The sequence below is a fragment of the Typopeltis vanoorti genome, chromosome 10 (assembly GCF_054136105.1).
Source record: "Typopeltis vanoorti isolate ZY-2024b chromosome 10, IOZ_Tvanoo_1.0, whole genome shotgun sequence".
In the NCBI taxonomy this organism is placed as follows: domain Eukaryota; kingdom Metazoa; phylum Arthropoda; class Arachnida; order Uropygi; family Thelyphonidae; genus Typopeltis; species Typopeltis vanoorti.
Window position 1 is genome coordinate 100,571,842 of NC_143558.1, and position 17,359 is coordinate 100,589,200.

At 36.2% G+C, this 17,359-nt stretch overlaps 1 protein-coding gene across 1 annotated transcript in view; it reads right to left on the reverse strand.

The window, feature by feature from the left end:
- LOC150102631 (transcriptional adapter 2-beta-like) overlaps positions 1 to 17,359 on the reverse strand; it is a 348,460-nt gene that overhangs the window by 86,766 nt on the left and 244,335 nt on the right. The window contains exons 14-15 of the mRNA XM_090398716.1: positions 12,055 to 12,093; positions 6,573 to 6,622 (exon numbers count right to left, since the gene is read on the reverse strand). Coding sequence (XP_090254842.1) covers positions 6,573 to 6,622; positions 12,055 to 12,093 — 89 coding nt within the window. The remainder of the gene's footprint in view (positions 1 to 6,572; positions 6,623 to 12,054; positions 12,094 to 17,359) is intronic.

A 17,359-nucleotide genomic window follows, 5' to 3' on the forward strand; every position in this document is an offset into this window, starting at 1 on the left:
AGGTGTCTCACCTTATTATTAAATTACTCTGGATTTAGTGAAAGATGTTGGAAGTTTATTTTCCACTTGGTTAGATTATAATAAATTTAGTTTAATCCTTTATCCAAGTATAAGCAAACAAAGTTTGTGCCTGAAGTATCTTCAGGACTGAGGCAACTTGTGGGTCTGGGTAGTGGCCCTTCCCTTAATGCATAGCATTATACATGTCTGCAAGGAGATGTGCTTTGCATTATGGGAGATACTAAGATAAGAACTGATGACAGCTTGGTCCACCTTTACCATGAGTTGCCTCAGTCCTGAAAGATACTTCAGGTGCAAACTTTGTTTGCTTACACTTAGACAAAGGATTAAACTAAATTTATTATAGTCTAACTAAGTGGAAAAAAACTTCCAACATCTTTCTCTAAATCGAGAATAATTTAATAATAAGGTGAGACACCTTTTGGCAACTCGTATAGGTAAATATGACTTCTCCATTGCTTCCACCTTAGCATCACCATCTCTGGGCCTGGCTCCCACTGACGAGACCTCAATAAAGGTTGAAACCAGTTGGAAGCTTGGATGATGAATGGCAATGATGCAGCCCATGAAGTTTTAACTGAGGCTCGGCTGTTGCTGTCACCCAGGTCCTGGATGGGGTGTGTGTGTGGGGGGGGGGTAATGAATGACAATGCTGTAGCCCATGAAGTTAATTGAGGTACGGCTGTTGCTGTTACCCCTCAGATGACATATGAGCAAATGAGTGGCTCTGCTGGGTGGTGGGGTGAGCCTGCCATGGAGTAGAGCCAATGCTGAGAGTTCTTCTCAGTGGCAGGGTGAGCCTGTTACTGAGGGGGAACAATGCTGAGTTTTTGGAGTTTGACCTGTACTTGAACATTCAATAAAGGTCTAAACTGGTTTGGGTAGTGGCCCTTCCCTTAATGCATAGCATTATATATGTCTGTAAGGAGATGTGCTTTGCATTATGGGAGATACTAAGATAAGGAGTGATGAGAGCTTGGTCCACCCTTACCGCGAGTTGCCTCAGTCCTGAAAATACTTCAGGCACAAACTTTGTTTACTTACACTTGGATAAAGGATTAAATTAAATTTATTATAATCTCAGGTGGTATTGTCACTTAAACAGAATGGGAGAGGAAGGATTAACAAAACAAGTGTTCTCTGCCAGGTTGGCAGGAAAAAGACCCAGATGAGACCAAGATATAGGAGGATTGATACAGTAAAAAGTGCCTTAGAAGACAGAAATATAAGATCTGATGATGTTGGAGTCTTGACAGATTGATTTTGAGGAAAACTGTTGATAGGAAGTTAGTAATGATGTAAGTTCTTCATGTAGTACTATCATAATATCCTGTACACCCCCTTGAGAGTACATGTCAGGAATTTGATAATGGTGATGATATTGCCTGGAATACTTAGGGAAATTGCTGATTCTCAATTTCAGCTTTATTTCCCTTCTCAGACATTGGAAGTATCAGAGCTCTTTGAGTAATCTGGAATTATACCTTTTGGCTAGGCCCTCTGAAGTATGTAGTGCAGAATGCAAAACTTCTATTCCTCGATATTTGAGCATTTGCGATTAAATATAATCTGGTTCAGCTACTTTTCCACATTTCAGGTTTTTGATAGCTTTTTCTACCTCAAATTTGAATCCTTTTTGAATATTTCCTATTACTGTTCTGCCACTGGTTGTTTCATTTAACTGTTTTTCGAAATAATTACTCTAGACATCTAGAATATCTTGATTCCTTTGACAGTATTCTTTCCACTATTTCAAAAGCCTCTAGAACATTTTGTCACTTTCCGAGATTTATTTCCCACACTCTTATCAGTCTTCCCATGACTTTTGTTTGGTTACTTTTACACAGAGCTGAGCTCTTACATTTTTTAATGTATTCTTTTAAGGCATTTGACAACTTATTTGAAAGGAGCTTTCAGTATGCTTTCTTTTCCAGGACTGCTTTAACTTTTTGTGTTCACCACAGTGTTCTTATTTTTCTATCCTTGCAGACAACTTCCTCACACTCCCTAGCTGAATCAATGTTTTCTTTAGTCACTGAGACTCCAAGGTGTGGTTTTTTTGTGTGTGAAGTATTTAATTTTTTTTCCTGAATAATGCTTGTATAGCTGAATTTACAGTTTACCTGTAAAAGTTAATCAAGCTTCTTGTTGAAACTTTCTTCCATATTGTTCTCTTTAACATCATCATCATCAAATTCCTGCCATGTACCCTCAAGGGGTGTACAGGATATGACAGTACTACATGAAAAAATTACATCATTACTAACTTCCTATCTACAATTTTCCTCCAAATCAGTCTGTTACTTGTCAAGACTCCAACATTATCAGATCTTATATTTCTATCGTCTAAGGCACTTTGTACCGTATCAATCCACCTATATCTTGGTCTTCCTCTGGGTCGTTTTCCTGCCAACCTGGCAGAGAACACTTGTTTTGCTAATCTTTCCTTTCCCATTCTATTTAAGTGACCATACCATCTGAGATTAGCTCTGCTAACGCATTCCTGGATGCTGACAATGTCAAGTTCTTTCCTAATATCCTCATTTTTAATATGATATTGCCATTGATGCCATCTGTTCACGCCTCTAATCTTTCTCAGGACTCTCATATCTGTGGTCTCTAGACTTTGGTCAAGTGTTTTACTTCTGACCCAGCTCTCAGATCCATAAGTTAAAATTGGTTTGAACACAGTCTTGTATACAGCTAATTTAGTGTTCTGACTAATTTCTTTCTTATTCCATATGAATTTATTCAATTGACTTCCCACAATACCAGCTTTGCTGATTCTGTTGTCTATTTCTATATTTAGTTTACCATCTTCAGTAAAAATTGTGCCTAAGTAGCTGAAATGTTTTACTTGTTCCACAGGTTCTCCATTCACAACACAGTTGACATTTTCAATGATTCTGCCTATTTTCATTGTCTTTGTCTTTTTATTGCTGACCTTCATACCATATCTATTACAACAGCTATTCAATTTAGTCAGAGAATCTTGCAGACTTGTAGCGGATTTATTTAGAAGTATAACATCATCCGCATAAAGCAAAGAGCTGACATTAACATCTCCAATTTTGATATCAGGTTTAATACCACATTCCTTCATAATGTGATCCATAGATAATGAATAACAGAGGGGATAATGTACATCTTGTCTCACACCAGATTTAACATTAAACCATCTTCCTGTACTTCCTTCAATTCTAACTGCTGACTTTCAACTCAAATAAAGACTAAGTATTGCTTGATATAATGCCCCATTGACACCATATAACTGCAGCGTATTGAATAGCTTCTCTCTTGGCACCTTGTCATATGCCTTTTCCAAATCGACAAAACTCAAATACAGATCTTATATTCCCATGATTTCTTGACTATTTGTCGTAAAGTGAAGATCTGATCCTGACAGCCTCTATTTGGCCTGAATCCAGCTTGTTCTTCACCAAGCTTTTCTTCCACAATTCTTCTCAACCGTTTCTCAAGTATACTTGCATAGATCTTGCCAGGAACACTCAGTAGGGAAATACCTCTGTAATTCTCACATGCGGTTTTATTTCCCTTTTTATATATGGGTACTATGAGAGCTCTACTCCAATCATCGGGAATTCGTCCCTCTGTCCAGGCTTTCTGAACTATGCAGTGCAGCCACTGTAAGACTTTTATACCACCATAATTCAGCATTTCTGGTCGAATATCATCTACTCCTGCTGCCTTTTCACATTTCAAGCCTTTGATGGCTTTTTCTACTTCAAGTATGGATATGTATTCCTGACTGCACGACTGGTCAGTGTTTTTTATCACTGTGCTGTCATCACTGCTTGTTTCATTTAGCAGTTTTTCAAAGTAATTACTCCATACTTCAAGGATATCTTTTTCTCCTGTTTTCATGTCACCTTTATCATCTCTAACTCCTTTTACAGCACTCTTTCCTCCATTCCTAAGCTTCTTCAACAACCTCCAGAATATTTTGCCACCTTCTTGATATTTATTTTCTAAATTCTTGCCAAAGTCCTCCCATGACTTTTGTTTAGCTAGTTTTACACACTATTTAGCTTTCTTACATTTGTCTCTGTATTCTGTAAGAGTAAAAGCTGACTTATTTGCCAGGAACTTTTGATATGCTTTCTTCTTTTCCTTCACTGCCTCTTTAACTTCCTGTGTCCACCAGGGAGTTCTGATTTTTCTATCCTTGCAGACAACTTCACCACATGCCTCTCTAGCTGAATCAATCAGGGTTTTCTTCAAGGCTTGCCAATGAATCTCCAAGGTTTGATTCCTGTTCTCAAACTCTTTCATTTTCTTTTCAATAATCTTTCTGTATTTTAGTGTACTGTTCACATCTGAGAGCTGCTCAACTTTTATTTGCTTTAAAACTTTCTTACATGTTATTCTTTTCAATATGAAATTCAATTTTATCCTGCTCAAGACTAAATAGTGATCACTTCCAATTTCAAATCCTCTGTACACTCTGGTGTCCTGCACCAGGGAGAAAACATCACTATCAACAATAACAAATGAGACTTTTCTTATTCCTAGCCTCTTCTCTCCATGTAAATTTGTGCACATTTTTATGTTGGAACATGGTGTTAGTAATAACCAGTCCATGTCCTGAGCAGAAATCCAACAGATATTTGCCATTATTATTAGCATTGCTCTTTTCTCCAAATTTTCCCAAAATATTTTTGTATGTCTCACAATCATTTCCTACTCTGCTATTTAGATCCCCAACAAGGACCAACTTTTCCTTTTTCATTGTGTCAGTTGCTTTTTCTAAAGCCTCCAAAAATTCCTCCACTTCTACCTTAGTAGAACCTTCTGTGGGACCATAGGCAGAAATAAGTCTCATTGTCCAGTTCCCCATTCTCATATTTGCCCACATTACTCTACTTGAGACTGACTGCCATTCAAGAAGATTAGCCTCGTATTTTGTGTTGAATACTATGGCTACTACTTCTTTTCCTTGATTGTCATTGCCTGAATATAACATTTTGTATTTATTGCTCAGAAAGGTCTCACCAGTTTTGGTCTTTTTTGTTTCAGTCACCCCTATTATGTCGATCTGGTACTTATCTAATTTCTCAGCTAGCTCCATTTCTTTGCCATTCAGGCTTCTTACGTTGATAATGCCGATCTTTAACTCTGGTGATGTTGAGTTGGGGTTTGTTTTCAGATTTGTTCCAGTAGCTGACTTTTCGCTGTTCGCCCTGGTTCCCTGACAAAAACAATGGGGGCCTTGTTTAACCGGGCGACGCCCCAGCCGGCATGAAATTTTGTCATGTTGTACCATCATTTTTTATTTTGGTTTAACCAATAAGAATACAATTTGGTCGGCTAAATCCCAAATTGCCAGCCCATCCTTGTTCGTTCAGTATCAAAGTAGATACCCAACAGGGTGCACCACGAGAAGGTGAGGATTGGACATTAGGTCAGAAGCCCTGGTCGGTTCTCCGCATTCCTTTAAAGGCTATGTGGAGGTCTCCTCTCAGTTATACAGCTTTGACCCTTAAGCACCCCTTTCAAAGTACTTTGAAATAAAAAATTTCAAAGTAGAAAGTTTCCTGCTGACAATCTAGATCAAGCTACTGTCTCTTTTTAGCATCTTTTTTAGAACATACTATCCTCTGATCACAGCTCATTCAGAGAAGCTAATTAAGGCCCGAAACTAGATGACTGCAGTCAGGAGAGGCACTATCACCCTATTAAGTACTATTACACCTAACCTAATCTAAATCAGAATAATAGTTTATCGATGCCAAAAGTGTGGAATATTCTTTCCTAAGTTACTGAAATTAGTTATCATTATTTTATTAACATTTTTCTTTCTGTAAGACTTGTCATCAGAATGTGGTACCTGCCTTAAAAGCAGATAGCTGACTGTTATGTTTCTATTTGTTTAAACTAGCATATAGCCATGGATACTCCATCCAAAGATGGACAATTGATTTTGTTCAAAATATTTGATTTTTTTTAAGTATCAATAAATTTTTTTAACTATGTTTGCATTCATAATGTTTCTTGTTAATAATTTTGTGGCAAAAAAACAAAACAAAACAAAAAAACAACAACAAAAAAAAACAAACATGGAGGATTCTTGTTCACCACATTGAAACAAGAATGAGTTTTAGAGGGACCAAAAAAAGCTTACCCTACTGGAGAATGATGGTGAGGTGAGTCTCTGAAATCTGAAATATAGAATAAAGAGCGCTGTCTGTGAAAAACCTACACAAAGTACAAATAGTACATAAAATAAGATTCGATTACCCGATATACAGAAGGAAGAACGTGATTGAAAGAGCAGCTGAAGATAAAAATTTGCTAATCTTTGCTCACATGCACCTAGTAACTAGGGAAAAAAGAAAAAAAAAAACCTAGACACTCCAAATAATCTGAAAATCAGAATTCAAGGGAAGAGAACACTAATCATCATGAAGTGTTGTTCAATAACACATATGAAAACAAATAAGAACTATCATTTACAATCTATTAGACACAGTCATTGTTTACAACACTCATTACATATCACAATAAACATAAAACAGAAAAATAAGACTTACTCTTGCTTTTTTGAAACCAGACCTGATCTTTTCTGTGACATGACATTACCCTTAAAACGAAGAAAAATGTTTTACTGAACAATATATTAATTTTAATTAAACTTAGTTCACATATTTTTGATTCTTTATACTATACATCTCAAAAGGATCATTTATTAGGTTATACTTTTATTTACTTTTTCTAAGTTTTAGTATTTTTCAGAAACTATAAACATGGGAGTTCACCCAGTAACATTAATCAAAAGCAGATCCCCAATTCGATTCAAGTGTGCCACTTTTTATCTAGGAGGTTGACTACCATGATTTGAGTCATGACTAAATACGGATACTATGACATGTGGTGAAGACCCTATCTCTTCCATATATTGTCAGAAGTATTCATGGTTGTATAATCATGAAATAATTTTTTCATCCCCCACAACAGGCCGTGTTCACAGGGCCTGTTTGCCTGTTGTGGGGGATGAAAAACCTGAGTTTCCGGGTGAAACAACCCTCTACTTTTGTATGAGGCCGGCTAACTCACTTAAATAGACCAGATAAAGGTTCCTCACGTCATGGACGGGAATCGAACCCAGGTCTTTCTGACCAAAAGGCTTCTTTGTTTATACTGACTGAGCTACGGAAGCTCCAAAAATAAAAGAAGATATTTGCATATAATTTCTTTTAACACATCATCATCAATTTTTTGATATGTAGCTCAAGGGGTGTTCAGGCTACTAAGACAGCACTACATATGTAAGTTCACATTATTATTAATCTCCTATAAACAAATTTCCTTTAAATTATTCTATTACTTGTCAACACTCCAATATTATTGTATCTAAGGCATTTCTGATTGAATCAATTCATGTCTTTCATTGGTCTCTTTATTGCCATCTTGGCATAAAACATCTGTTTTGCTAACCTGTCCTTTCCCATTCTGTTTAAGTGGGAGAGGACACCTTAGATTAGTTCTCACACATTTCTGAATTCTAACGATGTCAAGTTCAATTAAAGATGTCAAAAAATTATATTCTTGGTTTATCCTTTATCCACATGTAAGCAAAAAAAGTTTGGTTGTGAAGTATCTTTTATGACTAAGCTACTTGTATATAGAGGCTAATGACTTCACATTAATAGCCTTAGTATCCATAATACAAAGCACACATCCTTATGGGTGTGTATAATGCTAAGCATTATGGGAACTTGTGAAGATACTTCACATGTAAACTTTGTTTGCTTATACTTGGATAAAGAATAAAACAACAATATAATTTCTCAGCATCTTTAATTTATTTTATAATCAAGTGAAAACAATTTCAGCAACTAGCTCTGATTCAGAGCATTTTAATAATAAGGTGTGACACCTTTTCACTACTTCTATATGTGAAATATATGGTTTTTGCATTACTTCAACTTTGTATTTCTTCTGGATCTGGTTCCAACTGATGACATTTTATAATGTTTCTCTTTGAGTTTGCTTCCTGGGAGGATAAATGCCCTGCTCAGTGGTGGACTTTAGCTTGTCATTGAGTTGAGCCACTGCTGAGTTTCCTGTCCTGAAAATCGTCACACTTTAATATACCTCAATAAAGGTCAAAAGTGATCTGGATAGAGTGCCCTTCCCATAATGCTTAGCATTATACACACCCAAAAGGATGCGTTCTTTGCATTATGGGATACAAAGATAATTAATGTGAAGTCATTAGCCTCTATATACAAGTAGCTAAGTCATGAAGATACTTCACAATCAAACTTTGCTTCTTTACACTAGGATAAAGGACAAACTAAGAATATAATTTCTTGGCATCTTTAATTTAATTTATAACCAAGTGAAAAATCTTTTAGCAATGCCAAGTTCCTTTCTAATATCTTAATTTTTAAAATGATTCTGCTATCTGTTCACTTCCCTAATTTTTCTCCAAACTCTCATGCAAGGGTGTGCTGAAAAGTTGTGATAATCACCATGAAGGAATTCAGGTAGAACCATTTATCAGAACTTTTCAGCCATTCCCCACCCCAACCCCCCTGTATCTGTGGTCTTTAGTCTTTGAACAAGTCTTTTATTTTTAACTCTCAGATCTGTAACTCAAAACTGGGTTGAACACTGTCTTGAATACTGCTAGTTTCAGGTTTATGTATTTCTCTCTTATTCAGTATAAATTTATTCAACTGGATCCCCAACAGAATCAGCTTTCCTAATTCTGTTGTCTGCTTCCAAATTTAATTTGCCATTTTCACTAAAAATTGTGCTTAAATAGCTGAAATATTTCATTTTTTATATACGTTCTCCATTGAGAATGCACCTGGAGTTTTCTATGTTCTTGACTATTTTCATGGCTTTGGTACTTTTATTGCTGATTTTATGCCATTAAACCTAGTTGACTGTCACTTCCAATTTCTAATCCTCTGAAAACGTCCTGAACCAGCATGAAGATATCACTGTCAACAATGACATAGTCAATAATGCTTTCCTCATTTCTCATGTCTTCTCTCAACATTAACTTATGTACATCTTTCTGCTGGAACACGGTGTTAGTAATGACTAGTCAATGTCTTGAGCATAAGTCCAGAAGATACCATTATTATTAGATTTGTCCAATTTTTTCTAAAACATTCCTATATGCCTGGTGGCAATCATTTCCTACTATGCTGTTTAGATCTCCAACAAGGACCGCTTCTGCTATTTTCCTTATGTCAGCTTTCTAATGACTCAAAAAATTCCTCCACTTCTATAGGAGAACCTTCTGCGAGACTATAGGCACAGTTTCATTGTCCATTTTGAAGTCTGTCCACATAACTCTATTTGAAACATCCTCCCAATCAAGAAGTTTATCTTTACATTTGGTGTTGAATGCTATTGCTACTCCTCACTTTCCTTGATTGTTATTGTCCAAACATTGCCCTTATTTATTAATATCTCACCCGTTTATATATTTGTCGCAGTAATACCGATATATTCACAAAGTATTTTTCCACTTCTGCCAATTCAATTTCCTTTCCATTAATACTTCTTATATTAATGATTCCTATCTCCAGTTCTTCAGACAATGCATTTGTTCTTCTTCTTCTAGACACTGAGTTGAAGTTTGTTCCAGTAGCGGACTTTTTACTGTTCATCTTGGTTCCTTGATAAACACAGCAGGAGTATTGCTGTGTTTATCAAGGAACTGAGCTTAATCCAGCTCATTTCTCTTAACTATGATTTCAAATAATACAAGTGTGCTCATGAAAAATCCATATGAAATTTTATTTTCCATTATTCTTTTTAATGGTTTCTAGAATGCAGTTTAAATATTTCTTCTTTAGTATATTAATTTAAGAATCACCCTTAAGAATTCTGAAATTCACGTTGACATTTATATAAATGGGTACTGCAAACCATACTGCAAGCAGGTATAACCTACTAATGAGATAAAACATCAATTCCACTGTGCAGAAGACTTACCACCACCCTTTGGCAAAGGATATTTGAAACTTCCAATTAATAATAAAAGCATTTTTCATTTAAAAAATTTGGCTTCTCAATAAAAATTTAACCCTGTAATATGAGTGATGTCTTCAAATTTGGTAGTAAACCTTACCCACTATCATCATCATCATTCATTCATTCATTCTCATCTGTTCAGGATGGGTTGAATGTTCCATGAATTATTTTTCTCCATTGCATTCTGTCCTCTGCCATCTGTTGGAATGAGGTGAAGTCAGAGCAGATCATCATGGTTTCATGAAATCTTCTTCTCGGTCACCCCAACCCTTCCATAAGAAAGAACATAAGGCAATCTTTCTTGGAAAATCCTCGCTATGCATTCAAACCACTACAGCTGTCTTTTGTATAGCCTATTTAGGATGTTATCAGTGTAGCCAACTCTTCCCTTACTTCATCATTCTTTTTTTTCAGTCCACTTTGTGCCAGATTTTTCTTAAGCACTTTGATTCAAAACTTTTTTAATCTGTCCTCTTCTTGTTTGACAGTGATCCTACATTCTACTCCATACAGTACCAATGGAAGGATCACTGAGGTGAAGAGTTTAGTCTTTAGGCTGTAGCTAATTTTTTGTTTGTCCATATTTTATTTGACATGTTCATTTCTGACCATCCCAGACTTATTCTGTGCTTAATGATCTAAGATATTGAAACTCTTCACCTGTTCTATCCTTTTATTATTTATTATAACATTGATATAGTTTTCCCCATGCTTATTACCATAATTTTTGTCTTATCGAGATTTATCTCCAGGTTGTATTTGTTGCTACTTAGATTTAGATTAGAAATCATTGATTTTAGGTGCTTTAAATGATAAGCTATCAGAACAATATCATTAGCATATTTTAAATGGGTGATGTGTCTTCCGCTGACAGGTACTCCCAGGCAATTCTCCAACTATCTCTTTGAGAAAAAGGTTGTACAGTCCTCTATGACTCCCCCCCCCCCCCCTCTAGGATGTGATTTTACTTGTTGCAATATTCTTGAATTTTGCAATTGTCTGTGTCTTTATAGCACTTTCTGATTATACTGATTATTGTTTCGTGGGGTGAGAGAATCGGTTTTTAGGAGTGTCTCCCCCCCCTTTTTTTTTTTTTACTGATAACTAGTTCCAAAACATCTCCTGTCAAACTATTCATTGTTACCCTTTTTCGCTGTAATCAGTTCTTGGCAAATTCATTGTTTATTTTTGATGTAAGGATTAATACTTCATGGTCTGTATTAACCATATCTCTTTTCTTGGGGGTCGTTACATTTTGAATTAAGCTTTAGTCATCTTTTATTGATTAATATATATAGTCCATGCAGTTATTGATTTCCTCATTGGGTGAGGTCCAGATGTACTTATGACATTCCCTATGGTAAAACGTTGTACTGGTAATAAATAGGCAATTTACAGAAATTTAGTGGCATTTCTTTTATTCTATATTTTCCCATAACATATGTATAAGAAACTGAAAGTCATCCAACCACTTGTTAAATTGTGAATGAAGATATTTATAATTAATAATACTTCATTCATAATTAACAACACCTACCACATCATAAGCAGGATTTATTTAAATTTATTTTGTTAGTCTCTTGCTTATAAAATGTTATTCATGAATTCCTTTTTAGTTTTGTTAGTTAATTTTATTTATGTAATTTTTAAATATATTATAGACATGAAAAGGCTCTATATTAAAGTGTCATTTATTTTATTTGCTTTATTTTTTTAATAATAATATTAGAAACTGTAACGTATGTAATTTTGATATATCCAGAAGATTCTTTGTGATATCATTTAATTGGTTGTTGTGAGAAAACATGCAAATTTCTCCTAGCGTGTGTTGGAGCGTGAACTACTATATATGAAGGGAAAAAACAAGTTTGATGTGAGCCTAACCAGCGAGAACCAGTTATTGGCGCAGAATCGAATAGGGAAGTATAGAGAAAGGTAGCTGGAGACTGGAGGGGAATTTTGACATGCCAAAAACAGAATTTAAAGGACTGGGAATCGCTTGGCAATTTAACTTACCTTTTTCTGAGTTGGATTTTTATCAAAACTTCCTAATGCCTAAGAGTGAAATAGTGCTAGAAATGGGTTAATATGTATAAGAAAAAGAAAGAAATAGGTGGATAATTTAAACCAAGTGCATAAAGGTTATATTCTCCCGAGTCTATAAATCAGTCGCGGAAATGGAAGATTCTTTTAAGTTTGTGTTACTAAAAGTCAGCAAGGACTTTAAAATTATTGTTCGATCTCCTTATGATGTGATGAAGCTATATCCTGGTCAGATTACCTTTACTATACTTAGTGAGAAGTAACGAAAATTACTTCCGCCGAAAGTAAATTATTCCTAGTTGCTGTATTCAGCGAGTCAAAATTTAATGTGTGATGTGCTAAGACTTTTACCTCTACAAGTGATAAATGCTATATTATTGAATTAAGTGTTCATTGACTGAATGAGAATACTGTGAAGCCTATTTGATGTAATTTAGGAATCTCGAACTTACAAGAACTAAAATTGATTGACTGAGCTTAGAGAATTACAAATGAATGCCTGATGGTTCATTAGTTGTATTCTTTGTGAATATCTTGAACCGATTTGATATTTAAAATGTTTTGAAATGTAACCTTGATTAGAGTAAAGTTATGAGAGAAGTTTTTTGCAACAAGAAGGATAAAATCTGTTCTTTAATTATAAAGTTTAAAGCTCAGTTGAGTAGTATACTAGAATCTTAATGAGAGCTTTGTATTCGTTTAAATGTAATGTCCCTGTTGGAATACTGTGTTATAATGTAATTTTTGTGACACTGCATTAAATAATTTTGTTTGAATTGAATCTTGTATTTGCCTCTTGTTTCATTGCACTGCTCATTAAAATAATTCGAATCTCAGCAGGAACCCTATGTAGTAAAAATAGAGAACCTCAGCCTAAAATCAGTTTATAATAATAACCTGATACAGTTGAAGGTTGATTTATCAAAATTGCTCATGCAATTCAGAACATGGAGTGCCGCAGTATAATATAAATTTTCTTCATGAACAGATGATATATCAGCCTACAACTGGTTAAATGCTAACGAGAGAGAATTGTAAGACGATAAAACGTGATTGAGAAGAAGTTACAATCCAACAATATGTATAAGAAACTGAAAGTCATCCAACCACTGCATTAAAATCTCCTAAGATTATCAGAATATCTCTCTTATTTGTATCACATATTTCTTCTTGCAGTTCTAAAAATTTTGTATATTAACATACACTTCTACAATTTTAACGTAGAGGTTCTTTTCCTTTGCTTTTAACTGGATGGATAGGATTCTTGAAGAGATGGGTCTTTTATATTGGCAATGGTATTTGTGGGATGTTTGCTAATTATAACTGGAACTCTTTCTCTATGTTGCTGATCTCTTCTGCCAGAAAAGTACATTCTTCCTTCACTAAGGTTTACCATACCTTCATTCATCCAACATGTTTCTCAAATTCTGATCACTTTCCATCTAAAGGATTTTAGCTCCTCTTCAAGTAGTCTCAAGCTTACCAATTTTATGCAGTGTTCAGATGTTTACAGCTGAGATATGAAATGTCTTCTTGAGGCCAGATGGACAATTTTTTGCCTTCCCCTTGCAGTTCTGGACCAGGTGCTTCAGTTCCCTGAAACACGGCAATATTGTCACTAAGCTTTGATATCAAATCCATGAAACCATGTAACAAATTATACTGTAACTGGTTTGCCAATCTTCTATTAGAGAGTTGCAGCAATAACCAATCCATGGCTAGGATTGGCAACCATTGATTGGGCTATGCCGATTCATTTGACTGCCAGATCCTTCTATCACTGACAACATAATTGTTGTTTTGCCTGTCAAAGGATACTCTACAGTTGCTGTCCCCTGCAGAGAGCATTCTTTAACTGTGCTAGTGAACACTAACCTGCCATACACATATTCCACAATGATTTTACATGTAATTTGAATTGCTAAAAACAAAGTATTCTTATAACACTTGACAAGGCTTCTTTATACACTCAATGGACAAAAATTTGAGATACTTACCTAATAGCATGTCAGTCTTCCTTTAGCACGAATAACAGGCTGTACTTTCTGAGGCATTGACTTCGGCTCCGCTGCAGAGTAGCCAGAGATAATTTCAGCCATGGCTGTTGCAGCATTATTCACAACTGTGCCTATATGCTGGTCTCAGATACATTGATCTGATGTCTTGCTCTACAGCATCCCAGAGAGATTCGATCGGATTTAAATGTGGGGATCTTGGGGGCCACTGGATGAGTGTTTCTCAAGCCATGCCTGGGTGGTTGCAGTCTGGTGGGGCAGCACATTGTCCTGCTGAAACAGACCATCGTCTGCAGGATGCGCAAAGGCCACAAAAGTGTGTAGGTGTTCAACCAGCACATTCTGGTAGCTCACAATATTTAAAGACCTCTCCACACACACTAAGGGACCTAATGTGTCAAATGGGAAGGCTCCCCAAACCATCACAGAGCCACTACCACCTTGAACAGAGCCAACCTGGCATGGCCATGGCCTCATGTTGTCGAAGTAACACCTGCATTCCCCCCCCATTAGCTCAGTACAACTGATACTAGAATTCATCAGAACAAACTACACTCTACACAGGTCCAGTTTTGATGGTCCCGACACCAGGCAAGGCACAATGCCCAATAACGAGCTGTCGACAGTGGTACACAAGTAGTACATGGTATGCAGAGTACACCGTACTGTTCGCTCCTTGCTTGGACTTCTGAGATTGAAACTGGATGTGATTTGTACTGCCAATGCCAAGTTGGTCTGTACGAGCCTGGACAGTCTATGTTGATCCCAGTCATCAATGGTGTGTGGTCGGCCACCACTTGCTTGCTGGGTGCTGGTACATCCATTGATGGTATACTTGAGGTAGACCCTTGATATGGTTGCCCTCGAGAGCCCTATGATTCTTACCACTTGGACAAAAGAATGCCCCATCTGTCTTGTGCCGATAATATGTCCACAATCAAAGTCGCTAAGATTGCCACATTTACCTATGTTCACTGATTGCGATACACTTTTGAGAAGCCACAATGTCTGCGTACTCACCAGATGCATTTGGTTTGGGTATGTTTCCCTCTGCATGGAGGATGCCAGTGCCAACTTCCCATTATCCCTATCACTGTTTTGTCCATTGAGTGTACATCCTATATCAAATGCGGAGAAATAAGTACCATTAGTGCTTCTTTTTTGATGATGTAATCCTATCAGCTTCACAATTTGTATTTTACTCTTTTGATTCCAAGTGGTTTATCTGTTAATTTTAAAATAAAATTACAATACTTGAAAGTAACCTACAATCAACTTACACACAGATTCGTATCTCAGGATATCCTATCTATAAGTTATCTCTTAATGGTTAATAGGATTAATTAAGAGATCTCATTATTGAGATATGCCTTCAGACATTTTTATAACTAAACAATATATGTAATTAAAAAAAACAAATATATATATATATATATATATATATATATACACATATATATATAGAGACACACAAACACACACAGATAACATAAAATCATTGGAACGTAACCATGCAAGCACTAATATAAATACTTCAGGTCAAGGCAAGAAACAGAATGAAGATCACTTTTTTTTCTACATTGTCTCTTTTAATTATATAACCAAATTTTTAACTCTTTCATGGACAAAATTTTGGAATTTTTAGCATCTTACTTCGAGAAACACTTTACATAGCAAGAAAATTAAAATGGAAACTTCTCCTACCTGTACATCAGCAATATAACTCAATTAGATTCTTCTTGCATCGTTAATCACAGAATACTGAACATAAACTAAACTGAAGTGTCCTTCAGTTTATTTTAACTGAGTTAATCCTAAATTGGCAAACAACTACAATAAACTTCGCAAGCGCTTTTTTGTTCTTGGTCTCTATTTCTTACTATTGGAATTCTCGTAGACAGGCTTATACGTTGGTTATGCATTTCTAAATAACTTAGGGAATTGAAACAACGTAGATCCGAATATAAATTAAATTATACTTTAATAGATATTTCTGATATTTCGGCAATGTCACATTGCCATTTTCTAAAGGAACTTACAAAAAGGCAGGTGCACACAGGCAATAACAATACAGTAACTAAGAATGAAGATATGAAGCTATCGTTCTCCTAGAAGTCCTGATGGTGCCCTCTGGCGGGCTAATATACGGAGCGCTTTTTGCGAAACAAAACGGTGCTTCAATTTTACACAGTTCGGGATTACCTGAAACGCTGCCGGGATAACAAGGTAATCCCGAACTGTTTTTGTGTAAAATTGAAGCACCGTTTTGTTTCGCAAAAAGCGCTCCGTATATACAACCGCGCTAGCTACGCGTTACTTCGTGAACAAATCACCGCCACGCGGTTAGGCTTAGCCGAAATTAACGAAGCTATTCGTTCCCTCGAAGATGAACTTTCATGCACCTTGAACTACGAACTGTGGTCAATTTTACATGACATCTCGTGTACCGCTGCAGACAAAGAGTTTGAAAAGATACGAGGCCGACAGATGAAGAAATTCGATAAATTAAAAAAGAATTCTACCGTCAATCCAAAACTTGCTACCAACACCGTAATCAACCTTTCTTCAGTCACCCTGAAGCCTGAAGCTCTCAACGTGCTTTCACGTGGCCACAACTTCGCCATTGCTCCCAGAAAAATACCAAGTGAGGATATTATGATCCAGATTGAAAGAGGAATCCGCCACCTTCCACATCAAATCGCCAACAGTGTAAGACTGGATGTAGCTTGTGTCCTTTCCATAGCAAAACCACCCAAAACCAATATATCCAACAAGGAATTTAAAGCCCTACAGGAATTGAGAAATAATAAAGAATTAGTTATCACCAAAGCGGATAAAGGAAATACAACTGTAGTACTTAACCAAAAGGACTACAAAGGTAAGCTGAATGCTCTTCTATTAGATCGGGCTACTTACCTCCCTATCAATTACAATCCCACCAACTCACAAATTAGAAAACTTCACAGGCTCCTTAAGAAAGTCACTTCTTGGCCTGTAGAAGTTACCAACAGATTAAAACCATTTAACTCTATACCCCCCCCCCCCCGTATTTACGGACTTCCAAAAATACATAAAGAAAATGTGCCATTACGTCCCATAGTGGATGGCATTGATTCCCCCACATACAAATTAGCTAAACATTTGGCCAAAGAGCTCATACACTATACTGGCAACACACCATCACACATAAAAAACTCAGCCCACTTCAAAGCCAGCATAGAAAACCTTACACTCCAACATACTGACATAATGGTCAGCTTCGA